This window comes from Chrysochloris asiatica, unplaced genomic scaffold, assembly GCF_000296735.1.
Source record: "Chrysochloris asiatica unplaced genomic scaffold, ChrAsi1.0 scaffold00046, whole genome shotgun sequence".
NCBI classification, from domain to species: Eukaryota; Metazoa; Chordata; class Mammalia; order Afrosoricida; family Chrysochloridae; genus Chrysochloris; species Chrysochloris asiatica.
The window spans coordinates 18,472,619-18,500,113 of NW_006408564.1; the positions used below are offsets into that span (position 1 = coordinate 18,472,619).

At 43.6% G+C, this 27,495-nt stretch overlaps 1 protein-coding gene across 1 annotated transcript in view; it reads right to left on the minus strand.

Annotated features, from left to right (window-relative positions):
- The window catches only part of ADAMTS9 (ADAM metallopeptidase with thrombospondin type 1 motif, 9), a 224,143-nt gene that overhangs the window by 20,603 nt on the left and 176,045 nt on the right, over positions 1-27,495 (minus strand). Inside the window, exons 31-37 of the mRNA XM_006862109.1 lie at positions 16,080-16,250; positions 11,110-11,304; positions 9,314-9,446; positions 8,729-8,823; positions 8,544-8,638; positions 8,319-8,452; positions 4,345-4,436 (exon numbers count right to left, since the gene is read on the minus strand). Coding sequence (XP_006862171.1) covers positions 4,345-4,436; positions 8,319-8,452; positions 8,544-8,638; positions 8,729-8,823; positions 9,314-9,446; positions 11,110-11,304; positions 16,080-16,250 — 915 coding nt within the window. The remainder of the gene's footprint in view (positions 1-4,344; positions 4,437-8,318; positions 8,453-8,543; positions 8,639-8,728; positions 8,824-9,313; positions 9,447-11,109; positions 11,305-16,079; positions 16,251-27,495) is intronic.

The window sequence follows — 27,495 nt, forward strand, 5'->3', positions numbered from 1 at the left end:
CCTTATTCACTGTCCAGCTTTCTCATGCATATGAGGTTATTGAAAATACCATGGTTTGGGTCAGGTGCACCTTAGTCTTCAAGCTGACATCTTTGCTCTTGAACACTTTAAAAACGTCTTGTGCAGCAGATTTACCTAATGCAATTGAGCACTTGACTGCTGCTTCCATGTGAGTGTTGATAGTTGATCCAAGAAGAACGAAGTCCTTGACAACATTTACTGATGAAGATCAAAGAGCACAGCCTTCATTATAGATTACATCTCAATGTAAAGAAAACAAAAATCCTCACCACTGGACCGATAAACAACATTCTTATCAACGGAGAAAAGATTGAAATTGTCTAGGCATTTGGTAGATTCCTAATAAATATTTCCTCCTCATTCTTATTCCAAGTCTTCCCTGATCAACTAAGTTTACCTGGGAGGGGGGGGTTTGTCTCCATGTCAGGTCTTGACATAAAGTGTGTATAAACACTTCAGAGCCTTAGATTCCTTATCTATAAAGTTGTTGTTGTTATGTGCCATCAAGTCAGTTACGACCCATAACGGCCTGTACAGGGTTTCTGAAGCTGTAAATCTTTATGGGAGCAGAAAGCCTCCTCTTTCTCCCGAGGAGCGGCTGGTAGTTTTGAACTTCTGACCTTAAGGTTTGTAGCCCGATTCATAACCACTATGTTACCAGAGCTCCTTATCTATAAAGTAGGGACAAATAAAACTCTTCCTCATAGAAGTAGCAGGAGGATTTAGTCTGGCATAAGTCAGTGGTTCTCAATGGGGGGTAATTTTGCCCCCACCCCACCCCCATGACATATGGCAGAGTGGGGATACATTTTGGTTGTCACATCCTGTGGGTGGGGGAGGGGAGGGGAGGCTGTTAATGGCATTCAATAGATCTAGGCTGCGGATGCTGCCCAACCTTGTCCAATGTACTAACAAGACAGCTCCCACAACAGTGACAAGGGTTACACAACATAGTGAACGTAATTAATGACACTCAATTGTACACTAAAAATGGCTGAAATGGCAAATGGTGTGCTATATATAAGATGCGGCTTAAAAAAGTTCAATGAAAAATGGAATAAAAAGATAATGGAGCTTTTCCATGGCCTTTTTTGAAGTCTTCTTTTCAATACATTGAAATTTTTTTTAAAAGGAGGGAGGGCAATTTTCTATGTCATAGGATATTGTGAGGGTTCAATGCTATGCTGAGCATAGTTCTTCCAGCATAGTACGTGTCCTGCAAATGTTAGCTCTTACGTAGCTTTTGTTGTTAAGTGCCATCAAATAGGTTCTGACTCATAACAACCCTGGGTAGGGTTTCTGAGGAGCAGCTGGTGGGTTTGAACCACTGAGCTTGTGGTTTGCAGTCGACTGCTGATCCTACAGTGCTACCCCGAGTCCAGCCATTAAGAGCACATCAATAACAATAACTAAAACACTACATTTACTGTGATCAGGATAAAACAAAATCCCGGAACTCATTCACTGATAAATTCTAACACCACCAGAAGTGGATGAAGAGGAAAAAGAGGTTCTCATACAGAGCACCCTTCTGCTTTGAATTCTGTGTCATCATTACTACACAGAGTTCCCTTCAAAGGAGTTAGCACAATTGTACTTTCTACAAACCTTCTCCTATAAAAGTCATCAATACAGTTGGTGTTCAATAAATATCTAAGGAATTGAATTGCAAAAGTCTCTGATCATGTTTGAAGAATGGGTTGGGGGGAAAAAAGAAACAAGAACACACACACACACACACACACACACACACACAAATTAACCTCTCACTTAGCAACTGCTTAGGTGTTAGCAAATCAATCAGTTCATTCTTCTCTGAATTATTAAAACAAATGAATGCAAATGACCTTTCATTTACTTAAGCTTCCTAAAGGATGCAGGCATTAGAAACAAGAAAATCCAGAGACATTTGAAAATGGCTGGACAGGGCCAATCTATTAGCCATTGCCATTCCGATGCAACTGATACTGCTTGGGCGTTTGAAGTCCTCCAGTGCTTTAAAGAAACTGCACTTCAAAAGTTTTCAATCCCTGGGTAACTGGAGGAAAGGCCCTTTTCCCATTATGTCCTTTGTTTATTTTCTTTCTCCCCTGAGAGCTTCCTTTTCACTTCTTTAAAATGTTTAGCAGAGCTCTTCTAAAGCTGGGGGCTGAGAAAACACTTCCTTAAAAGAAAATTCAGATGTGTTTGTCTTCAGACCGTCTTGGGCCAGGGGTAAATCCTTCCAGAGGAGACAGTGCCTGGGATTCTGGGCGAAGAGGCTTCTCTCCGTCCCAGGGCCTGGGAAGGCTTACAGGCAAAGTGGGAAATTTCACAGGCACAGAGTTTAACAGCCGCATCATGTGACCTCATGAGAAGTCAGGACAAAAACTGGGGGCCAGGTTATTGTGTAGAGAATCCTCTCATGCCTTCTGGTTTTCCTAATTTCTAACTGCAGAACTCTCTCACAAAAACTTGTGTCTGCTTTGCAAAATTAGCCCTCCCTTTACTGAGGTTAATGGGGGTGCACGCATTTGGAAGATCATAGTGGTAATGTGTGCAGAGCAGGATGGATATAATCAAGGTCCCTGAATCACACATGGAAAAATACCTGAAATGACAAATGTTTTGTCTGATCTATATGGGAGTCCTGACGTGGTGCTATAGGACAGGCACAGGACTAGAAGGTCAGTTGGATACACAAGGTCCGCAGTTCCCACATACCAGCCACTTCTCGGAAACTCAATACAAGGTCGCTTTGAGTCAGAACCGACCAGACAGCACTTAACAACACACAGATATATATTTACCACAATGATAACATATGTGTGTGTGTTACTGTTGCTAAGTGTGTAGGGTTTCTGAGAAGTGGCTGGTGCATTTGAACTGCTGACCCTGTGGTTCACAGTTCGGTGCTGATTCTAGAGAGCCACACTGGTGGTTGTGGTGGTGGTGAAGTGCTGTGGAGTCGGTTCCGACTCACAGTGACCCTGTACAGGATTTCCGAGGCTGTAAATCTTTACGGAAGCAGAAAGCCTCATCTTTCTACCACGGAACAGCTGGTAGTTTTGAACTGCTGACCTTGTGGTTCGCAGCCTGATTTGTAACTACTACGGTATCAGAGCGCTATATATATATATAGATAGATAGATAGATAGATAGATAGATAGATAGATAGAGTTAAAGATAGCCACCATAATAATAATAATAATAAAATTTATTGTTGTTGTTAAATGCCATTCAGTCAATTCCAACTCATAGCAACCCTGTATAGGATTTCCAAGGAGTGGCTGGAAATGCCAACCTTGAGGTTCAAACTGACATTGCAGTCGAGCACATCAACCCGTAGCACCACACCAGAGACAAACAGTTAGCTCAGGTTATTACAGCATGTTTCCAAGGGCAAGTCAAAACCCATCACATCCCTGAAGGGACAAGACAGTATGGAACTACAGAATGGGAAGAACAATCTATGGCTGCTTGCCTACACAGTAATCAGTGGAAGATGACACATTTGCTGCTCTTGGTCTGAACACTGGTGCAAAGTGGTTAAAACGTGAAGTGGGGTACAGATTGAGTTCATCACACCTACAGAGCCTCTCCCATGTGTCCACGGTCCTTGGATTTCTAGAATGTATTGTGCCGGATGTTTTGTTTATCAGGCTATCTCCTCAGTGGGTGATCAGTTCTCAAAGGAATGGATGGTTGTAAGTCTCCAGGAATAAGGATGGTGCATAGCACAAACAGAGCACTCAAGAAATGTTCTGCTGACTTCTCCTTAAGACTATTCTAGAGGCATGACTGAGAAGTCAAATGAAGCTCATGCAAGTCTTACAAATTTTGGAGTCCCTAGGTTTTTTTCATTAAAAAGAAAAAAAAAATCTTGTGGTTGAAAAGGTAAACACCTTTTCCCACTTACCCATTAAAACAAAAAGCAAACATTGACTGCATGTACTATTTTGTAACTTCTTTTCTCTATGTAACTCCCATGAACACGTTTCTACACCACATAATACTCAGAATTCTTGGTAGCTGGCTTGTGTTGGGATCCACTTGTCCTGTCTATGGAGAACTAATTAGGTGCACCTCTTCTCAACTCTCCATTTAGTGACATTATCTTAACAGCTTGAAATTGGTCAAGTGGTGAATATTTACACCTTGGAAATTGGCAGACACTACAAAAAACAGGATGTTTTTCCTTTTGTTTTTGTTTCCAGACAGTCCTGTTGGTTGAGTTGTCACTCACCAGCACTCCACTGAGTAATGAATATTCATTGAGGGAGCCCCAGGGGGGAGATGGGAGATAGATCTCATAAAAGGATGAAGGAATGGGCCAGCTCATACCTGTGGACACTTGACAGCACTGTAGCAGTCCCCAGCGGTGGCGAAAGGGACTGGATGTCCTTCACTGGTCCTGGCAAACTGCAAGTCAGTGGCTATGGGTGGAGACAATAAAAAGGAAGAGAAGAGTGAGAAAGGGAGACAGAAGCAGGGAAATATCAACCAGGGGACAGAAGGAGAGGAGAAGAGTAAGAGAAAAAATAAAAGGGGATGGGAGAGAAGCAAACAACCCTAAATATGATTAGCGAACAAATGGTTGCAGATGTTCCCTTGCCTTTTGCACATTCCTATATGTGTTCCCAGAGCGTCATTCTCTGCATTTTATCAGCACTGACTGTCTCCTCAGAGTGGGAAAGCCCAAGGGGTGGGGTGCTTAAATGACTTGAAAATAGTCATCTACATAAATAAATATGCGAAAAAATAATCTAATGGATGAGGAACCTCCAGTAACACAGCAGGAGAAGCTTGAAGAGGGGCTGGGGATAAGCCAGGGAAGGCTTCCCAGCTACTTAGGGCTTTTTCCCTGAGGTTTCATCTGTCCTCCCATGGCCTAGGCACTATTACTGCCACAATGTGGAGCAATGAGAACTCACATCTTGAAATTATTAATGGCAGTTTCTCAAGTTTGGAGCCAGCTTGCCATTTGTTAAAAAATGCAATGAAAACAATACTATCCCAGAGCTCCTGTTTTTAACCCTCTTGCAAGTCCCAAGAGCAGTTTGGCTAACGGTACGGCTGTTCAAAACCAAAGCCAAACCCACTGCCACTGAGCTGGTCCCGACTCACAGCGACCTCTATAGGACAAGGCACTGGCCCACAGGGTGTCTAAGACTGTACAGATTTACAGGAGTAAACAGCTTCGTCTTTATCCTGAAGAACAGCTGGTGGGTTTGAACTGTCAACCTTGCAGTTAGCAGCCCAACAACTAAGCCATGGCACCACCAGGTCTCCTTAAACAGATCAGGAGTCAAACTGAGAATCCTGTAAACTTAATCTGTTGGTAGGCCAAACCTCAGAGTTTGGTTTTTACCTTTCTGCGTTGTCTTTTTTGGGGGAATGAAGAGGGGTGAGCTTTGCAATGTCAAAAGCAAGATAGGAAATATATGTTAATATGGGAGCACATTTACCCTAGCCAAATCCTTATTCATTCTGTAAAACCGATCTCAAAAGTCACCTCTCCTCTCCTCCCACCAGCTGCTCCTCAGAAAACCTATACAGGGCCACTAAGGGTTGGAATTGACTCAAGGACACTTAAGGACACCAACAGGAAGCAACAAGGGTCCTGGTGTGGGACTGCAGGATAAGCACTGGGCTGCTAACCACAAGGTCAACAGTGCAAACACATCAGCCACTTTTGGAAACCCTATGTTGGGTCACTATGAGCCAGAACCAACTCAATGGCACTTAACAACAACAATGAATCAGAACTGACTTGACAACACACAACAACAACAAAATGGACTCAAACACAGCAATGATGTGCCGATGGTGGGTGTGTGCAGTGCCTTGTTCTAGTCTGCTGAGAGTTGCTATGAGTCAAAACTGACTCGATGGCACCTAACAACCAGGATTCTTCTTGAAGAGTTAGCAGTTCCCTATTGGATTGCTTCTGGAAAACTTTGCCTTTAACTTTAACAGGGTTGTGATGAATTGTCTGCTTGTTTGACTGTAGGGTCAGACGGGGCGTCCTTTGAGAACTAGGGAAGCCGCGAGGTGCCACTGTGTACTCATGATTTATCCTTGTAGCCCCAGTTCGTGGGTACTCAGTATGATTATGACATGACATGGTACTAACGTTCACATAACACTCACACAGGAAACTGAGTGCACCCCAAGTCTTTTGAAGGCAGTTTTTATTCCCCCTCTACGGTAATGGTAGGGTTCTGGGGTGGTGTTGGAACACACCCACTGGACTGCTAACTGCAAGGGAAGTGGTCCAAACCCACTATCTGCTTCTTGGAAACCCTCCACAGGGTCGCTATGAGTTAGAAGCAACTCAGCGGCATTTAATACCACCACCACCGCCCTTGGTAATGGTGACCAATTTGGCTTCTGTTCTTTTAGTCACTCATTTAGTCGCTTAAAAGGTAGTCAGTCCCTTTGTTATTGTTGTTGTTAAGTGCCGTTGAGTCAATAGTGACCCTGCATAGGGTTTCCAAGGAGCAGCTGGTGAGCTTGAACCACCAACCTTGCAGTTCAAACGACTTTGCAGTCCGACGCATTAGCCCACAGTGCCACACCAGGACTCCATAGTTAGTCCCTGGGTGGTGCCAAATGCTTGGCTACTAACTGAAAAGTTAGTAGCTGTAATCCACCTGGCGACTTACTTCTGGAGGATCACAACCACTGAAAACCTGGGGGGAGCAGTTCTACTCTGAAACACCTGGGGTCTACATGAGGTAGAACCAACACAACGGAATGGTCTTCTTGTTGTTAAGTACTGTAAATGTTAAATCGATTCTGAGTCATAGTAAAACTATATAGGGTTTCTGAGAAGCAGCTAGTGGGTTTGAACAATAGACTTTGAGGCCAACAATTCAGCGTTTATTCAACAGCACCACATCAGGATTCCATAATCAAACTTGACTACTACTGTTATGTGCTGTTGAATTGGTTCCGACTCATATCAACTCTGTATAGGGTTTCTGAGGCTGTAGATCTGTATGGGAGCAGAAAGCTCCATCTTTCTTCCTCAGAGCAGTTGGTGGATTTGAACTGCTAACTTTGCAATTAGCAGTCCAATGAGAACAACCTCAAAAGTCATCTGGTGTTAAAATCGAGACCCAGAGTTGGATTTTTACCTTCCTGTCCTGTCTTTTGGGAATGGCCAAAAGAAGACCTTAATCTTTTGCAGAGAAATTGGAACCTCCCATTCTGCAAAAAAAAGGGGCCCTTGCCCAATTGAGCCAGCAGAACCTTAGGACTCTGAGGCGAGAAACTGCAGACCCTCTTCCTTTAGACTTAATTAGTCTAACTGAAGGCAATTAAAAGTATCTAGATACAGATCAAGTTTAATCTACCTCAGGAGAAAAGCCATGTAATATTCTGGGTACAATGTTAATGAGGAAAAATCAATTATTCATTATTCTGTTTTTTCCTCTTTTCAAGGGAACGGGTTTAGATATTTTCACTGTCTTTAACCATTCCTATGATTAATGCTCCTCACAAAATGCAGTGCTAGCCAGAGTATGAAATCAGCTTATGTGCTGGCTGGTGTGGAACAGGTAATTCTGTGCTCCATTTTTCTTCTGTAAATGGACAATTGGATCTAACTAGCTTTTTGCCTGTATGTGTGTGTGCCCGCGTGTGCATGTTTATACACTGCACTGGGTTGAACACTGCCAAGTGAATCTTTCAGCTGTGGGTTTGTCTATCTGCTGTTTCTTCTATCTCAATTCCTCCTGCTGCTACCTTTGCTTTCCCCACACTGACACCTTGCGAACGATCCCCAATTCTTACTTGACCTGAGGTCTCAACTGAGATGTCACGTTTGGGGGGATGGTGCCCTGACTCTTGTGACCACAATGGAGCTTCTCTTCTTGAATGCTTCTTTTCTCTCCATTCATTCATTCCACAAATATGATGGAATGCTTCCTCTGGACTAGAAACTATAGTGTAGTGGTTACGAATTTGGCTGCGAACCTTAAGGTCAGCAGTTCGAAACTACCAGCCACTTCATGGGAGAAACATGAGGTTTTCTACTCCTGTCAAGATTTATAGCCTTGGAAACCCTGTAAAGGGTCGCTATGGGTCAGAATTGACTCGATTGCATTTAACAACAACAAAGACATAGCAGTGAACAAAAAGGAAAAAAACTTGCGCTGCACCTGTGCCTCCTGTCCCCAGCTTGTTATCAATGGGCCACCTGCTCTATGTCTTGTCCATCTTTGTATCCCCGTGCCAGTGTGCGGTACAGGCATGCTGACGTACTGGCGAGAAATGGATGTGCTCCCCCCCACACAGTCTGCCTAACTCACTGATTATCTGCATGGTGACCAGGTCTACTCTGATCTTCTGGAAGGTGGAAAGCCCAGCTGCCGTATAATCCTGCCGACATTGACAGTCGTCTCGTCGAGTCCCATTGTAGGGGCATTCTGTTGGGTTGTGCAATCTAAATAGAGAGAGAAGGTTCTGGTAAGGATGGAAGGGTACTTCCATAGATCCAGAGACATCTGGACTCTTCTGAACTTCAGATCTCATACCTGTGTCCGTAAACCTCAGAGAAGTTCTCAGAGTCACCATGGACCAGTGTCACATACTCTTTGGGGCGGTCAGAATGCATCCCTGCACAGAAGACCTGAAAGAGAATCCAGATTACCCATGATAAGTGGCACAGAACTGGGACTATTCAGACAGAAATGGTCCAGATCTGATGACTGACATTCACCTTTAGGAATTTTCCTCTAATAAGCAGGAAATATTCACCATCTTCATTGGCACCTTTGAGCCTTTTAACCTCCTTGCAGTTCTGGGGTAACTCGCCTGGAAAACACAACACAAAAAACCGACTGTGATATACCAGGACACGTGCCATCTGCCTACAGAATGATTTCCACTGTTCACATAAACATTTTTCAACTAAGGGAACAAATTTTAGAAATGTCTACATTTCTAAAATGGGCAGGCAAACAGGTAAATGAAGAAACTGTTCTTCAAGTTAAAGAAAGATGGCTTCACACCCAGAGAAGCAGTGATGCCTGAGATGGAGGCTGAGACAATGACGTGGAGAAATGGAGCAGCTGGGGACTTTAGACCCAGAGAGGGAGAGGGGCTGTGTGCTGTCAATCAGGGGGCAGGCTTGTAGTATATACCCTTTGTTTGGTTCATGATGCACGGATGGGATTGTAACCATGGCAATAAAACGATATATGATAGGATGAATGTAAAACTAATGTTCTCTCATGTAAACTACCACATAATTCACAATAAAACATTAAAAAAAAAGAAAGATGGCTTCAGTGGGCCAACTTACAGTTGTAGACATTGTGGCAGGTTTTTCTTTCTTCTGGCTTCAGATCACTGGGGCACAGGTGGCTGGGCTGGTCTTCATTGGTTAAACACTGTACAGATCTATGCATCACTCCAACGCCACAAGATGCTGAACACTACAAGGCAAGTCAGAGGCGCTGATGAGGTTATCCGCACTGGAGTGCTGATTTCATGTATGGACTGGGATTTGGAACCTTATGTTTATGAAAACAAACAGCTACATTTATTGAGTTCTTAGCACATGCTAGTCTCTGTGCTAAGCTTTATATATACATATTTATACACACACCAATACATGTATAGACATACACACTGTTGCTGTTCAGTGGCGTTCAGTAGGTTCCAACTCACAGTGACCCTGTATAGGGTTTCTGAGGAGTAGCTGGTGGGTGTGAACCAGTGACCTTGAGGTTAGCAGTCCTGAGCTGATACTATAGTACCACACCAAGAATGTCACACCCACACTATTGGTCTTGTTGGTAAGTGTTCTCATGTTGGCTCCAACTCATAGTAACCCTGTATTGGGTTTTCAAGAAGCGGTTGGTAGGTCTGAACTGCCAACCTTGTGGATCACAATCCAGGGCTGATCCTATCGTGCCACACACACACACTCTAGAGGGCTGAAAAAAGTTTGTGGAAAAATTTCATTGTCTTCAAATTTAATTTCTCCACACACTTTTTGAAGTCCCCTTGCATGTGTGTGTTTGTGTACGTATGTGTGTGTATTTTTGTTTAAGCGCCATCGAGGTGGTTCCAACTCACGGCAACCCTCTTTAGGGTTTCCATGTATGACCCTGTGGTTATATATACACATGTATGTATGTATATAGTGTGATGAAGCTTACATGAAATACCTGTCTATGTATACACACATATTTAATGTAGGCCTCATTATAACCCTGTAAGATAATACTAACATTTTCCTGTTTTTATAGATGAGACATTGAGGCTCAGAGATTAAATAATATGTTCAAGGTCATGGCTAAACCATAATTCAACCCTGAGTCCCCTTCCACTGGTCAAATGCTTTGCCTGATCCCTTTTCAAAGCTGACAGCCTGCTTAATTCTGAGTCAGGGGTATGGCAATTTTCCACAACCATCCTAATACAAAACACCGTGCCTTGTTTTCCCTAATTCAGTGAAGCATTCCTGATACAGAAGGACTAGAATGTGCAGACTTCCGAACAACAGCAGCTTCAGTGAACTCTTCCGTAACTTTTAGTATGTACCCAAAACTGTTCCAAGTGTTTTCTGTACAGTAAAACCTATGAAAGTTGGCCCCTGTTTAGGGTAGAAGCCTGTCAGAGAAGACAAGGTTCATCGTTTCCACTAGGAGACAATGACAGAGAGATGGTAAGGCGACACCCTGTCAAAGGTGGAAAACTGGCAAGACCATCCCACTGAGTTCCAGCTTTTACAAGTTTCATCCTTTATTAACCCTTTTCATCTTCACAGTCACCCAATTTGCAGCTCAGAAAACTCAAAAACTATAAAAGTTACATAGCTCGTCCAAAGTCATTCCACTGGGAGGTGGCAGAATCAGGGCTGGAATCAGACAATGTGGCTTCAGAGGCCTTACTCAAAGCACCAACCCATCCTGCCAGACAGGAGAAGGCCTCTGTGCTTCATATCAGCCCATTTCTACTGAGAACTTCTGCATCTCACCAGAGACTCTTCCAGAAGGAGAGCTCCTGAGGAGAGCAGGTCAGGTGGGGTGTGTTTCGATGCAGTGTGGAACCCAAGGGTTTTCAGATGTGAGGCCTTGCCAGTCTACTTACACTGCCCCAGTTGCCAACCCTCCAGGTGGCCGAGACTGGACACTCCCTCAGGTAGCATGGGTGGACGCTGGGAGGCTGTGTGCCCGGGCAGTTGACGGTGGCTTGGTAGCTGTACTCGTAATTTTCCTTCCCGGTGTAAATCTCGCTGCATGAGACAAGCCTTTGTTTGTAGCCCTTTCCGCAGGTCACTGAGCACTGAGAAGAGAGGGGTTGAGAGGAGAGGTTCAAATGGCTCCCTGGGGTAGCCCACAATGGGCCCCTGACCTCCACACTGCAAGCTGACCCTGTGACAATGCTGCAGAAAGCTCTCACTTTATTAGTTTATTTATTCATTTCAAATGACAGGCCCTGAGCACACAGGGGACATGCAATCCTAGACGATACTTTCTGGGATCCAGTGATTCCACTTCATCTTCTTGAACCTTGCTGGGGGGTGGGGGGAGGGTAGGCTCCCTCTGCCTCCTCCCTTCTAGGGATTCCAAGGCAGGAAGAAGAGGGGCACTCAGCTGACACTGGTTGTTAGCAGCTATTGCACAATCATATGGGCTGGCAAGTCATGCTTTTCTAACCCACCAATGGAAAGTGATCACATGAGGAGGGGAAGAAGAACTGAATGACAACGTGTGAGTTGGCATTTTGAGTGAGAAATCCAAGCACACAGCCCGGAGAAGACTCAGGAACATCTTCTTCCTAAACGTGATGTTTTCTGCTCTTTCATCTGTACTCAATTTCATTTCCTTCTCTCCTCTTTCCTCTCTCTCAAGCTAAAGATCTTGACTGCAATGTTACCTACCTGCTGTGCCATCGGAAGTCCCTGGGTGGTGCAAATGGCTAACACCATCGTCTGCTAACCTAAAGGTTGGAGGTTCCCTTGCAGGTTCCCTTGCAGGACCAAGGCCTGGTGATCAACTTCTGAAATCAGCCACTGTAAACCTTTCTGAAAACAGTTCTACTCTGACATACACACGGGGTCACCATGAGTTGGAATTGACTTGATGGGAGTTGTTGGGAGCACAGCTGTCTCTCTGGTCATTTCCTGTGGTCATTTAACTCTTTAAATACTTATATGTTGTTGAGTGCTGTCAAATCAGTTCTGATTTGTAGTGACCCTGTGAATCTTTTTGGGAGCATAATTATACAGCATTTTTAATACTCAGTGCCGAAAAAGGAGAAGAGATAAATAACTTACTAGTGTTCCAACTCCCTTCTGTAATGGAATGTCTATGTCTAATTGGTTATTTATACAATTTTATAACATCTTCAACCTCCCTGGTTAAGTATTTTATACAATTTGCTTAACTTGAAGAAATGAAATTGCTTTTCCTACTCCTTCTCCCCTCTCCCAGCACTCCCTGTTAAATGCCGTTAAGTCAGTTTTAACCCATAGGGACCCTGTATAGGGTTTCAGAGGAACAGCTGGTGAACTTGAACCACTGACCTTGTGGTTCAAAGCGACTTTGCAGTCCAGTGCATTAACCCACAGTGCTACACCAGGACTCTGGCAAGCATTCTACTTCTGCCTTTTTAGAGAATGCCTTACAGTATGTAAGCCACGCAAAGGGCAGTGAAGCCAATGTATATGGCATTATGGTGGTAGGACATGACATCAGGCATTTCTTACAACCCACAAGGCTGTACCACACAAGGTGCGGACCTGAACTGAACAATGGACTTTTATTAATAATAATGTGTCAATATCGGTTCATCAATTATAATATATGTAACTTACAGATGCATGGCATTAACAGTAGGTGAAACTGTGTACAGGATGGAGGGGATATGGAAATGCTGTACTTTAGGTAGAATTTTTCTGTAAATCTAAAAGTGCTCTAAAAAGAAAGTGCATTAAAAACAACACAAAACTGAATTACAGTTCATTTACCTTGGGTTGTTTTTGAGGCAATACCATTAAAGAACTTGTCAATGCCTACAAAGGAGTTACTCAAAATTAGGGTAGCATATTGGCGTCCCTGGAATCCTTTTGTAGTGCTGTACGATAAGCACTGGACTGCTACCCCAAGGTCTGTAGTTCAAACCCACCAATGGTTCCTTAGAAATCCTACACATGGTCAGAACCAACTCAATGGCACTTAACAACACCACCACTCAGAGTTCCTAAGGAGCCCTGGAGGCAATGGGTTAAGTGTTGGGCTGCTAACTAAGAGATGAGCAGTTCAAACCTACTAGCCATTCCTCAGGAAAATGATGAGGTTGTCTGCTCATATAAAGAGTTACAGCCTCAGAAACCTATGAGGCCATTCTAGTCTGCCCTATATGGTTGTTAGAAGCTGGAATCAACTAAATGGAAGTGGGTTATTGGAGTTCCTGGGTGGTACAAACAGTTAAGTACTTGGATACTAACCAAAAGGTTTGGAGGTTCAAATCAATCCAGGGGTGCCTCAGGAAAAGGTCTGGCAATCTACTCTGAACGACCCCAGACACGGAGAAGCGTGTGGAGCACAGTTCTACTCTGACACAGAGTTGGAATTGACTTGACAGTAGTGATTTGGTTTTGGCTTCAGCAGTATTCTCTAGACCAAAGGCACCCTGGAGAGCGTCACATGGACCTTCACCCCCCCCCCCCCGCCCCCCAACACTGTGCAACATATGGCACGTTTGTTTTTTTGGGATTGAAGAACCACAGCTTTCATTGGTTCTCAAGCATACTTATAAACTACAGTGTCTCCTCTTTCCTAATGCCTTCTGGGCTGTTGCTTTAAATCACGTGATTTCCTGTCTTGTAACACTTCCAGAGAGAAAGCTCTTCTTGGAAAGATCCTAGAGGCAGGAGGGAAAAGACCTGGCTGGAATCACAGAGTAATCCCTAGCCTTCCCTTCCAACTGGCTCAAGCCGTAGACATGCTCTGTGAACATCTCTCCCTTTTTTGGTTGTTGCAGTACAAATGCTCAAAGGTCCATTTGACAGTGGACTAGGGAAATGCAAAGCTAGTCCGGGTTTTTGCCTGCCTGGACACACAGCTAACAAATGCTTTGTCTGTCCAAGCTGTGGGCATCCTGACGTTGTCTAACCTCAGGCTTGTATATACGAGAGGGCTTCAAAAACTTGGTGGGAAAATGCAATGAAAAGATAATGGAATTTTACCACAGACTTTCTGAAGTCCCCTTGTATTGACCTCAGTCTGTATGAAATTAAACCAGGCTGCAAATGTGAGGACACAGTAATATACTGAGACCTTTCCTAACCCCTAAAGCAGAAGCAAAAGCAGCCCAGCAAACACTGATGTGGGGGCAGCAGTGACAGAGAGATTCTTTCTGATGAAACCGAGCCTAAATGTGGTCAGGGTGGTAGATTCAGAGGTCTTCACAGCTCTGAAAAGAAGTTGCACAGAACAAATGCAGGTTAACAGCTCTGTGAAAATGCTGGCTGCTCCAGACTCCCCAAACTGGAAAGTCCAGAGTTTTGAAGCAAAAAAGGCTGACCCAGAAGTTAGGGACTGTGTCAGTGAGGAACTGGAAGGGGATGAACTCAAGAGAGAGAACGTCAGAGAATACCCTCTCTCATCCCCCAGTTCATTTGGGATTTGAATGCTTTGGAACCTCTGCCTCAATCCCAAAGTAATGGACCCTTTTGAACGTGCATTTGGATTCCACATGTTCCTGGCTGTCCAGCAGTAATCTATGTCCTGGAGCACGTCTTTCCTCCACTGTTCAAGGGCCTATCAAGAACATGTGGGGCTGAATTTGGGAAAGGTTTCTCAATCTTGGCACTACTGATTTTTTGGACTGGAAACTTATTTGCTGTGGGGCTGTGCTGTGCACTGTAGGATGTTTATTAAGCAGTATGCCTGCTTACTCACCAAGAGGTTTGGAGGTTCAAATCTATCCCACTTGATGCCTGCAGCATAGGCAAGTTGGGACAACCAAAAATGTCTCCACACACTACCAAGAGCTCTTGGTGGGGCAAAACCATGGAGGAAGAGTGAAGGAGAGGGAAATGTAGTTAGAAAAGACTAGGATCAGCTTCAGTAAGGAAGCAATTCAGCATCGAAAATGCATCACCTAAATGCAAACATCCATCCTGTTACAATATGAAAAAAGCTGCCCTGCCAAACTTTCACAGGATGCTCATTATAGCAAGTACATTATGGCACCTTTCCTAGGAGCCTCAAATGCTTCCTTTTCACATCTCGAGATTTTGGGGGTGCATGAACAGCAATATGTTTTGATGTTACAGGTCTTTCACTATTTGGAAAGATAGGTTGCTTGAACAAAATGCACCCATGATTTTATTACTGTTAGTTAAGTAGTAATAAAAAGTGTCTCAGTAGGTATTGTGTGCTGGAAGAGATCCGAAAGAGAAACAATAGACACTTGGAATTCTTTGGGTCTTACAAAAAATCATTTTGCTTCTTTGGCTCAGAGGCTACAAATAAACATTCCATAAAAGGTGCACAGAAGTACTTGGTTTCTCAGTACAATGTTTAAAAAAAAATTTGAGTTCCTATTTTGAAATCAAGAGATTTCATAGAAAAGCCCAGACTTTTGGTTTCCCTTGAAAAGGTATATTTGGTAATACTGGGTCTGTTTTTGCAGAGCCTCACACAGGGTGCAAAAGACGATGTTCCTTTTATAAAGCACGCACTAATTTATCACAGTCCCTACTTCTCTCTGGTGTCTCCCTGACCCCTCGGTATTTTACGCGATGGCACTTAACAACAACAACAACAATCTTCTTCAAGCACAGTCATTGTAAGAAATCTACAGTCTCTGTTCCAAATATGTCCTGATCATACCAACAAGGTGAATTTGCGGAGTGAATGGAACTTAAGAGATCATCTCCTATCTCGCTCCCAATCTTCATATGTGGGTTCTGTGGCACAGAAACGCACATAGCCACTCAGGACAGAACTGGCAGGTGGGCCCGAGGCTCCTGCTTCCTTGCCCTCATCACTCTGTAGTTCTCAGGCCATGGCTGATCTGAAGGCGGTGACAGTGACACCAGGACATACCTCCGACCATTCTCCGGTGATCCAGACATATTCGCAGGGCTGCAAACTACAGCTTTCACGGTCGGCAGGTCGCTGGGTCATGTCACAGTGCACACCATGAACCTCGGCTTTGTCCTCATCCACACACACCACCTTGCGGTACCTGGAGCCATCCCCACAAGTCTTGGAGCACTATACAAGACAGGTGAAATGGGGTTTGATACGGAAGAATAATTTTCAATGACTGCTACATCATATTATTGTGATCTCAGCCGAGTCTCACGATACACAGTAATACCCTAAGAGTCCCCACAAACATAGAAGCAGTAAACAGTGTGTCCGCCTTGCTACCCCACAGCTGGGAATGTGTGCTCTGTGTGTGTTTGTGAGTGACCTTGAAATCAACACCATATTGATTTGGGGGGGTTATCAAAAACTTCTTAGCAAGCAGGTGAATTCAAGATTTGGGGTTTATGAATGATGAAGATTGACAAGTATACTGATGTTCCGGGAAGAGTGTTGTTAGGTAAATGGGATAAAGAATGAGTGCTCAGAAATCCTACAGGGCAGGCTGACAAGTGACCAACTACAGTTGAGTCTACACTAGTTAGAAGTAATTTGCTCCTCCCCACAGAGTCCTGGTATATGGTACTGTGGGTTAATACACTGGACTGCAAAGTTGGTTTGATCTATAAGGTCTGCGGCTCAAGCTCATTAGCCGCTCCTCAGAAGCAGGGTTGCTATGGGTCAGGACCATTTCGACGGAACTTACCAACAGCGACTGAACTTACTGGACTCCTGGTGTCGCACTGTAGGAGCAGCACTGGACTGTAAACCACAAAGTCAGCAGTTCAAACCTACCAGCTGCTCCTCAGAAACTCTACACAGGGTTGTTATGAGTTGGAACCAGCACGATGACACTTAAGAACAACAGTCCACTTATTATAGGGTCAGCGGTTCAAACCTACCAGCCTCTCCATGGGAGAAGGATGAGGCTGTCTGCTTCCATAATGATTAACTGTCTTGGAACAGTTCTAACTGACTTGACAGTTTAGTTTGGTTTGGTTTCAGTATTCACCTCAGAGTGCTTGCAATTCATAGTTGTCGCCCCCCATTCCATCTTTTGACTATTTTGACTTCTGCTATGAACATGCACGTACATGTCGGAAGGCCCACTTTTAATCTGGGAGGTATGTACTTAGGAACAGAATTGCTGGGTCATATGGTATACCCCGTGTCACTGGTGAGCCACTTTGTTCCTTAAGGACACAGAGGAGATTTGCTGGTATATCCTTATTAGGAGAAACCCTTAATTACCTGCAGACTTAGCACAAGACGTCTTTTGCTTAAAAGCAAACTTCATTATCGATGATGTAGAGTTCTTTGTAACTTTTACGGTGTAAAAATATGAATTGCAAGTCAGGTGGCAATGGGGAAGCTAATGACTTCAAGTTAGTGCAAGAGACCATGGAACAGTTTCCTAGCTCAGTAAGGCTTTGGGGATTTTTGTACCTGTGGAGTGAGTAGGCTGGGGAATACTGTGAGATGACTGCATTTTAAAAAGCATCATTTAAAAAAGGGGCAAGTGAGGCCAAGTGATCTGGAGAGCTACTGAGTGTTAAAAACAAAACAAAGCAAAATCTAGTTAAACTGTGATGTTTAGATACGTGCAGGAGAAATATTTAACTCCTTGTATAAAAGTCATTCCTCAGAGAAGTTAATTCCTTAGAAAACCAGTATGTAGGTGCCTCAGAGATGATCATGATTACTAAACATCCAAATCTGAATTTAACCCTTCAATGTCCTCTCCAGTGTCCCACACGACTTTACTTTGCATCAATAAGTAACAGTTTAAGCATTGACTCTTACATGCTTTATGCTTGGTAAGTATTTGTCCTGTGGTCCTAAAGAATGGTTAACTGCTCCAAAAATATTTTGCCAGTGTTATATATGGAAACTGAGAACAGAAACGAGTTTTGCCGAAGGAGAAAAGGAAATGGAGGAAACCTTACCTTTGTAACTTTCAGAAAAACTAACCTAATAAGTGACTGGTTCTAAGCTTTGGAATTAGTCACCAGCAGCTCTGAAAATCTGTTAGTAAGGATTTCCCCCTGAAGTTTTGAATCCTAACTAAGGCTTGAATGTATAGCTTCGGAAACCTTATACAGGGTCACTCCTATACAGGAATGGGTACTGACTCGATGGCATACAACCACCACTGACACTGAGTCGATTCCAACTCAAAGCGAACATATTTAGGGTTTCTGAGATCTTAAATCTTTATAGGAACAGACAGCTTCATCTTTCTTCTGTGACGTGGCTTGTGGTTTGAATATCCTTTTGCAGTCCTGTGCTTGTCCTGCAGTACCACCAGAGATCCTTAACTAAGACACAGGGGCTGTATACTCAGAAAACGAACCCAGCTCATGCTATTGGTCTTACCTGCTTTTGGTGTATTTCCCCTACCCTTGTATGATTTATGACTCTTCTCCCAGATCTGGAATATGATCTGGAATGTTCTGACACACAACTGGAAAGTTCAACTAGATTTATTTTAATTTCCAAAAGGTTTTCTCAAGTTTCATTTTGGCTTTTAGGAAAAAACCCTACGAAGTGCCTAAGTAATACCATCAGCCTCCTTGATTTTCACACACTGTATATAAGGTTCAGAAAGAAAGTAAGCACTGCACTAGGCTAGATTTGGTAGCCTGTCTCATTGTCCCACAGACTACCTGCGCCTTTAGATTTTCTAGCATTAACAAGGGGTTGGGTGTCCACATCTGAGGGTGAAGAAGACACGAAAATGAACTCTTCAGGTACCCTTCTGTTTAGCCATGCAGGTTGGCCAAACAGTGATGGTCTAGAAGGATAGAAATGGTCCTTCCTGAAAGGTTGTAACCAAGTTGCTTAAAACCTTCAAATAAATTCTTGATGAGATTCCCTAACCATGAGGCAAAGCAAATTCCTTCATATTCATTTTCTCCATTGATGGAAAAATAAAAAAAATAGTCATTTCTAGGGCTAGATTAGAATTGCTAGATAATGTGTGGACAGAAAAGTCTGAGAATCAAATCGGGAATCTGACGGCACTGTTAACTGTCTGTGTTGAGTTCTAATGTGATGCTGCTCTTGTTAAGTGCCATTGGGCCAGTATTGACACATAGTGACGCTGTATAGGATTTCCCAGGACTGGCTGGTGGGTTTGAATCGCTGACCTGTGGTTAGCAGTTCAGTACTTAGGCTTCTTTAATTAAAAACCAATTCATCGAACATTGTCCTAAAAATAACAAACAAAAGCATCCATGACAGTCCTTAAATTATCAATGGCTTCTATTCCCAAAGTTCATTTTTAAATAATCAGGTGTTTAGATTTTGGACATTTTGCCTCAATATAGTATTTGCAAAGGAAAAAATGACACAGAACTGATACTATGGAAAATTTTCATAACTTATAGAGTCATTCCTTCAATACATATTTACAATGGGACAAGTCCTGTGTAGATCCTGGGATGTAGCCTTGCTCCTCCTTACTTGTCTTCTCTCTTGTATGGCATTCTGGGAGGCTGTTGCTGTCCAGAGTATCCGGGTAGCTGGGTAACTGAGGTTTAACCCCTATCATTATGTGAGCTGATCTGGGCTTACAACAGACCTATTTAGGTGGTGCAAACTTTTCTGTGGTCAGCTGGTAAACAAAAGCTTGAGTCTAACCCAGAGGAGACTCGGGGGTGGGGAAAGCATGATTATCTAATTCTAAAAAAATCAGCCATAGAAACCTTATGGAACTCAGTTCAACTCTGACACACATGGGTTGGTGTGACCTCAATGGCAACTGTTGTTCATTGCTGTTATTTTCTGTTCATAATCGAAAGGGCATTTGAGTAAGAAAACATCAGCACCATCTACAAACGTGACAGAAATGAAGAAGGGGGAAGAAGGGATGGAAATTTCCAGAGTCAAAGCAACTGAATGCATTCTCTAGGTAGTGACAGATGAGGAGGTGAGTTAAGGAGAGGAGAAGAAGCCATTTTCAGGAGGGGTTTAGTGCAGGCACGCAAGTAAGAAATGTCAGGGGTGGGTTGGACAAGGACAGTCTGGGGCATGGAGAGAGGGAAGTAATACCCTTAGGTGGTATAAATGGTTAACACACCTGGGCTGTTAACTGAAAGGTTGGAGGTTCAAAGCCACACAGATGCACCTTGTTAAAAAGATCTGGAGATTGACTTCTAAAAGGATCAGCCACTGAAAACAGAAAGCCCTATGGGGCACAGAGCTACTCTGACACATACGGGGTCACCATGAGTCAAAACTGACTCAACGGAAATTTTGGTTTTTGAAGTTTGAGGTTATAGACCATATGATTTGAGGCAGGGATTTGTGAGAAAGAGGCTGAGCAGACGCCATGACCTAAAGGGGTATGGGAACCTCCCACTAAGCTGAGAGGCAAATCCAAACCCTAACCGAGGTCTACAGGACACATCATAGCTGCTCCTGTTGCTCCAAACTCCTTTCCTCCTCTGGTCCCCTGGACCACTCCGTTTCCACCGGGCCTCACTTCCATCTTGCCTCAGGGCCAACGCAAAGCCTTTCCCTCTACCTGAAACTACCGGCTCTTGCTCTTCACTCCTTGGCCATGCTTTTACAAGGCAAGATGAGCCTGACCTTCTCTGTCTCTGTCTCAGCACCCCGGGTTTTTTCTTCTCCCTTTGTAGCACTTTTTATGACTGGCAATCTTATATACATACAACCTACAAGTTTATTTGCTTCCTGTCTTTCTTCACCATTAGAATGTACATCTCACAATAGCAATTTCATACTCTTTGTTGTACTCCCCACTTTACAGGCACTTGATAAATATTTGCTGAATATATAAAGGAGGGCATGATAAGGAATTAATACCCAATCCTGTTGTTTGTTGTTGTTAGGTTCCGTTAGTCAGTTCCAACTCATAGTAACTCAGTACAGGCTGTAAATCTTTATGGGAGCAGAAAACCTCATTGTTATCCCTTGGAGCAGCTGGTGGGTTTGAACTGCTGACCTTGTGGTTAGCAGGCCAGCGCTTATCCTACAGTGCCACCAAACCTTCATCCATAAAGGTTGATGAAAATCTGATTACTCCTTCTTGAAAAACTCATGAAAAAAATCTTTGTAACCAACTGACCAAAGCCCTGCTTATTTTTCACTTTTCTGGGCTAAGGAGATGAACTTGGGAATCATTTTACAGCTGATCTCAATAAAAGTCCTTTGAATTCAAATATGCATTTGAGCTGCGCAAGTGTGTGTCCTTGGCCAAACAGAAATAGGGTAGGCAGTTCTGCAAAGGTTAGACATTTCTGAGCACAGCTTGTTCGTGGCATTGCAACAAGAAAATAACCAGCTGTCCTTACAGGAACAAGAGTTTGCTTGAATGTTCTAAAAAGACATTTTATAGAGTCTTTAAAAAGCTGAAGAAAAGATGCCATTCATTTGATGGTCTTTCTCTTTTTCTCTCTCCTGCTCTTTTTTTCTTTTCCTCCTCTTTCAATTTCCCTCTCTCCATTCGTCCATCTCTTTTGTCCCTCCATTCACTCCCAGATTCATTCATTCAACAGGTATTTTTTATGATGTAGGTACCAAGCTAACTGTTGGGAAAGCTCTGGTAAACAAGACCGCTGACCTCAAATACTGATAAAATAGAAGAGGAAGACAGATAAAAACAATTCAGAGCTTGGAGCAAAGTCATTTCAGAGTTAAGAGAGTTGAGTGGAGGGGCATCTGACTCAGTAGTAGGGAGGTGTGATCACCAAAGTTTGCTGGGAGGAAGTGACATCTCAGAAGAACCCTAAAGGGTGAACCAGGGAGGCTGAGGTGAGGGAAGGAACAATGCAGCCTTATTGTGCTGCAGAGCTACTGCAACAGGAAGAGAGTGCTTTAGGTAAAGAAAAAGAAAACCCCTTGCAAGACCTGGCAGATGTCTTCCTTACTGTTAAGAGACACATAACCCAGGCAGACTCCTCCTGTGGCGCTGTGGGCTAATGCGCCAGACTGCAAAAGTCAGTTTGAACTGCAAGGTCAATGGTTCAAGCTCACCAGCTAGCCGCTCCTTGAAAACCCTAAACAGGGTCGGAATCAACTTGATGGCACTTAATAACAAAATAACTCAGGCACCAACAATTCAAATTTAATCAAAAGAATCTCTCTATAGCTATAAGTCAATTTATGCATTGAAATTATAATATTATTTATACTATTAGTGGAATCCTGATGTGATGTGTGGGTTAATGCGTTGGACTGCAAAGGTGGTTTGACCTGCAAGGTCGGTGGTTGAAACTCACCAGCCACTCCTTGGAAACCCTATACAAGGTCACTATGGGTCAGAACCAAACTCAATGGCACTTAACAACAACAACAATACTTCTAGTAGGCAAATGCTTTACGACGGTAATTCTCAAAATGATGAAAAAACTTTAAAAAATTATTTTCAAACAACTTTATGAGCATTTTCATTGTAAAGGGGCAACACTGAGGAATGAGAGGGCAAATGACTTACCCACAGTTGGCAGGTGATATTAAAAGCCCACTGTTGTGCTGTGCAGGGTAAGCTGAATTGCTATGCGTCGCTTCAACTCCCCATCAGGAGCCCACTATGGCCTTTCTGGAAGGCTGCAAGGAGCTAGGCAGTGCTTTGGGCCCCTCACTTAACTCTCACTATGACCCTTAATCAGCAAAGTCCAACACCTCATTTCTACTCAGCAAATAAGATAACCTGAACCTAGAGATTTGAAATAAATTCACTGGAACCACACAGCTGTTGTTGTTAAGGGCTGTTGAGTTGATTCAGACCCATAATGACCCTGGAGCTCCTTAGTTTCCAAGGAGCAACTGGTGAGCTTGAACTGCTGACCACTCAGTTCAAATGGCTTTGCTGTCTGGCGCATTAACCCACAGCGCCACACCAGGACTCCCGCTGTAGCTGGCATCAAATGAACACTCTTTTGATTACAACATGCAGCTTCCAGGGCATGAGCAGAAAGAGAAATGAATATGTGACCAGAGCTCCTTGCCCTTCTCCAGTTAAAATTCCAAGATGTCCCTCATGGTATCATTAATGTCCTGAGGCCCCTTCTCCCTTCAAAGCCAACAGGTCTCACAATGACCAGAAGTGGCCCACTGAGGTGCTCCAACACCATTAAGACTCATTCAATGACATGGCTTAATGATCTGAAAGTCAACCAATCGGAGTTAGGGGCAGAAACTCAGTAAAGGGAAAACCACTTTGATCCCAACTCTGCAGGAAGAAGTGTGACAAGCTGTCGAAAAGGAAATGAAGAATTCACTGTCAGTGCATGTTAGTGCATGTTGACATGGAAGAAGACAACGGTTTTGAGCGTATGTTCCAGAGGTCAGACTGCTGGGCTTCAAATTCCATCCTTGTTACTCAACACATGACCTTGGGTGAATTAATAGATCTAAGACCCAAGTTTCCTTATCGTGGTGCTATACAATAAGCAGCTGACTGCAAGGTCATCGGTTCAAACTCATGAGCCACTCCTCAGAAACCCTATATAGGGTCGCAACTCAACGGCACTTAACAACAACAAAGCTATAATTACTTTGTCTGAGAGTTATGTTGTGGTGGTGCTGTTAAGTCAGTTCCAACTCATAGCAACCTCATGCACAACAGAACAAAACACCACCCGGGCCTGGACCATCCTTACAATTGTTGTTATGCTTTAGCTCCTTGATGCTGCCACTGTGCCAATCCATCTCACTGGGGGCCTTCTTCCAACCTGAGGGGCTCATCTGAAGGCACTACATCTGACAATCCTCTGGTACGCTACACAACGTTTCTGTCTCCTGGCACTGTATCTGACTTTGCTGCGCTGCTATTCATAAGGTTTCCAGTGGCTAAACATTCAGAAGCAGTCTGCCTTTCCTTCTTTCTGAGCTTAGTCTGGAGGCTCCACTAAAACCAGTCCACCCTGGGTGACCCTGCTAGTATTTAAAATACCAGTGGCATAGCGTCCAGTAACACAAGAACATGAAACTGACAGACAAGTGGTGGTTTGAGAGTTATGGAAAGGGTTAAATGAGGTAGTCCATGTGAAAACCCTCACTGTAGTCCTGGTCCAGAGCTTACTAAATAATGCTGTTGTTGTTAAGTGCTGTGCAGTTGGTTTCGACTAACAGGGACCCTGTATGGGATTACCAAGGAGCAGCTGATGGATTTGAACCACCAACCTTGTGGTCAGCTGTCCAGTACTTATCCAGTACACAAGAAGCTCTATGATTTTGTATCAGCATCAGTCTACTGTGCTATGCAACTCTAGGGACTGCTCCCCCAAGTGCAGCCTATGGGATGGCACCCCTGGGGATATGCAGTGCAAAACCTGTGCAGCTGAACAACACGTCTCTGATGATCTGTCAGATCTGACAGGTATGTAGGACTTCTGCTTCTTGAGGAAGATACCTGGATTAGTTCTCATTAGGATGAGGGCAGAATAAGCAATAAGCTTAGAAGCAATTGTATTCTGACAACATGCAGGTGGGTTTTAGTAAATGAACAATACACTCAAAGAGTAAACAGGAGATCTGAGGAGTTTTCACAGGATTGCCAAGAAAGAAAGACACTTTTTATAATGTCTAGTAGCCAGCACATCCCATCCAGGGGGTTCTGAGGCTGCGTTGTAGCAAGCTCATTTCTGTCACACCAGGGCGTTACTCCATGTGGAGTGGAAAACCAAGACATATGCACTGTGTAAAATAGGTGTTCAGTAAAATGGGAGCTAAGCAAGTGGGTGCAAAAGGAGATGAACGTAAGAAAGGAGGCAAGAGCTGTGACTTAGGAGAGCTTGAAAACCCAAACCAGAAACCTGTTGCAGTCAAGCTGATTCACACTCATGGCTACTTCCTGTGTCATGTAGTAGAAATGCTCCAAGGTGCCTTTTTGTTGTAATCTTTATGTATGCTGATTGTCAGGACTTTCTTTCTAAGCACCATGGATTGGTGGTGGTGGTGGGGGGAGGGTGTGGAGGGCTAGGTAGGAAGGAGGGGAGAGGAGTTTTGAGCCAACAATCTTTAGATTAATGTTAATTTCTGACTCACAGTGACCTTGTACAGGGTTTCCGAGGAGCAGGTGGTACATCCGAACCGCCAGCCTTATACTTAGTACTTTAGCACTTTATCAGTTGGATGCAAACCCTTCTGTATCACCCAGGGACCTCAGAGTTGCCTGAAGGGGACTGTATTTTCTAGAGCTCACCCATTTACTATTTAACAAGGGCTTTTTTGATTGGGACAGCAGGAAAAATTAATAATGACACCAGGACAAGAAGTACAAACCAGGACTGTCCCCGGCAAACAGGACACCAGTCAGCACTCCCATGATGTGGATGATAGAGGGGGTGCTCAATGTTATCAGCATTCACTCTGGAGGCTTGTTGCTATGGGGAGACCCTGAAAGGGCCATTAGCATGCTTACAGATGAGGAACATAAAAACTTTTCATGGGGATTCTCCCTTATCCAGCTGCTTTGAACCTCACTCTGCCAAATTCAGCGTCATGTGAAGGCCTCCCACGTTGCTCTGTTCACCCTCAACACCCAAAAAGAGCGTATCAGGAAAACTGTCTGTAGGAGTGTGATGATCAGCATCTGCTTCCACAGTGCTTAAAGAGTCTCCCAGTGTAAATAGTTAACCACCGGTAAATTTCTAAAGCATAGGAACAGTCCAGGCTAGCTCTTATGTTTTCTGTTCTGATACCAAGGTTGATAGAAATATTCGAGGAAGAATTTTTAAAGGTCCATCTGCATGGCACATGTAAAGATGTAAATTTCGAAGCATATTTTGTGTGATCAGAGAGGAGGAGTTTCCTCCGTGCTTATGTGGCGAGGTTGTTCCATACTTTGGGGATTCAGAAAGAATTGTAACTGAAGCCTGCCTTTTGGTAACTGACTCTAGCATTTTCAGAAGCTGGCTAAAGCGTGAGCACTGAGCTCCAATTTCTTTTTTAAAATGCTTTTAACTTTCTGTTCCTTGGGGTTGTTACACATGGTTGAGTTTGGCATGGGGGGGGGGGGACAAAACACAAGCAGCAATAGGTCTAAAACAAAAATTATGGAGACAATCAAGAAAGAACAGTGAGTGAGAAGAACCTCTTCTATCTGTATCAGGCACTAGCAATATCTCCTGCTCACACATGACTTTTGTTGGCCTTGTGTTATCAGCCACCTTTAATCATCCCAGGAGCAAGGTCACAGGGTAACATATATGCCTATATATATATATGCCTGAAATTCACACAGGTATTTAAAAGCCACTTTTGTTCCATACTGTATTTTCAACCTCTTTCCCTACTAAATCTCTGATTACAGCTGCTTAACAAGACAGAAACCATAAAAATAGGTGCCTTCCTTTCTACCCACTGTCACCAATTTGATTCCAATTTATAGCAACACTATAGAACAAGAGCAGAGCTGATCCACCAGGTTTCTGAGACGATAAATCTTTACAGAAGCAGACTGCTTCATCTTTTTCCCAAGGAGTGGCTGGTGGGTTCGAACCACCAACCTTACGGTTAGCAGCCCAACGCCTAATATATTGCACCACCAGGACAAGTCCACATAGTTATGATTAGACCCATTCTACAGCCTGTGCTGGCCTGCATGTTGCTGTCATACTGGAAACTAGGCACTAGTGTTTCAAATACTAGCAGAATCACCCATGGTGGACAAGTTTCAATGGGCCTTCCAGACTAAGAACAGACTAGAAAGAAGAAATAGGTAGTCCACTATGAGGGATTAGTCACTGGAGGCCTTACGAATAGCAGCAAAATGTTACCTGGTATAGTACCAGAAGATGAGATCCTCAGGTTGGATGGCACCCAAAATATGACTGCCTCTTCAAAGCAGAGACTACCTTAATAATGTGAATGGAGAAAAGCATTCAGGACTTTCATTTGCTGGTGGGGCACAACTCAAAATGAGAAGGAATAACTTTAAACAACCATTCATAATCAGAATGCGGAATGTATGACGTATGAATCTAGGAAAATTGGAAGTCATTAAAAAATGAAACAGAATGTATTAAAAATAGGTATCCTAGGCATTAGTGAGATGAAATGGACTGGTAGAATCAGACAATCTAGGAATGGTTTACCATGCCAGGAATGAGAAGTTAAAAAGGAACAGTGTTGCATTCATCATCAAAAATAATGTTTCAAAAGAACAAACAAGATGGCAGATCAGGTGGAAGTGCAGTAAGGAGCTCTGCCAGCAACAAAACAGAATACCCGACCAAGCAGGCTCAGGGGATGGTCCCATAACTCTGAACCACATATAAAGGAATATTTAGAAGGTTGGAAGGCTTACAGCTGGGGGAATTTGTGGCAGAAGCAAAAAATCCATTGCTTTCTAATTCGAGACGCTCAGCTGCTCCAGGAGCTGCCATCTTGGGTGAGACCA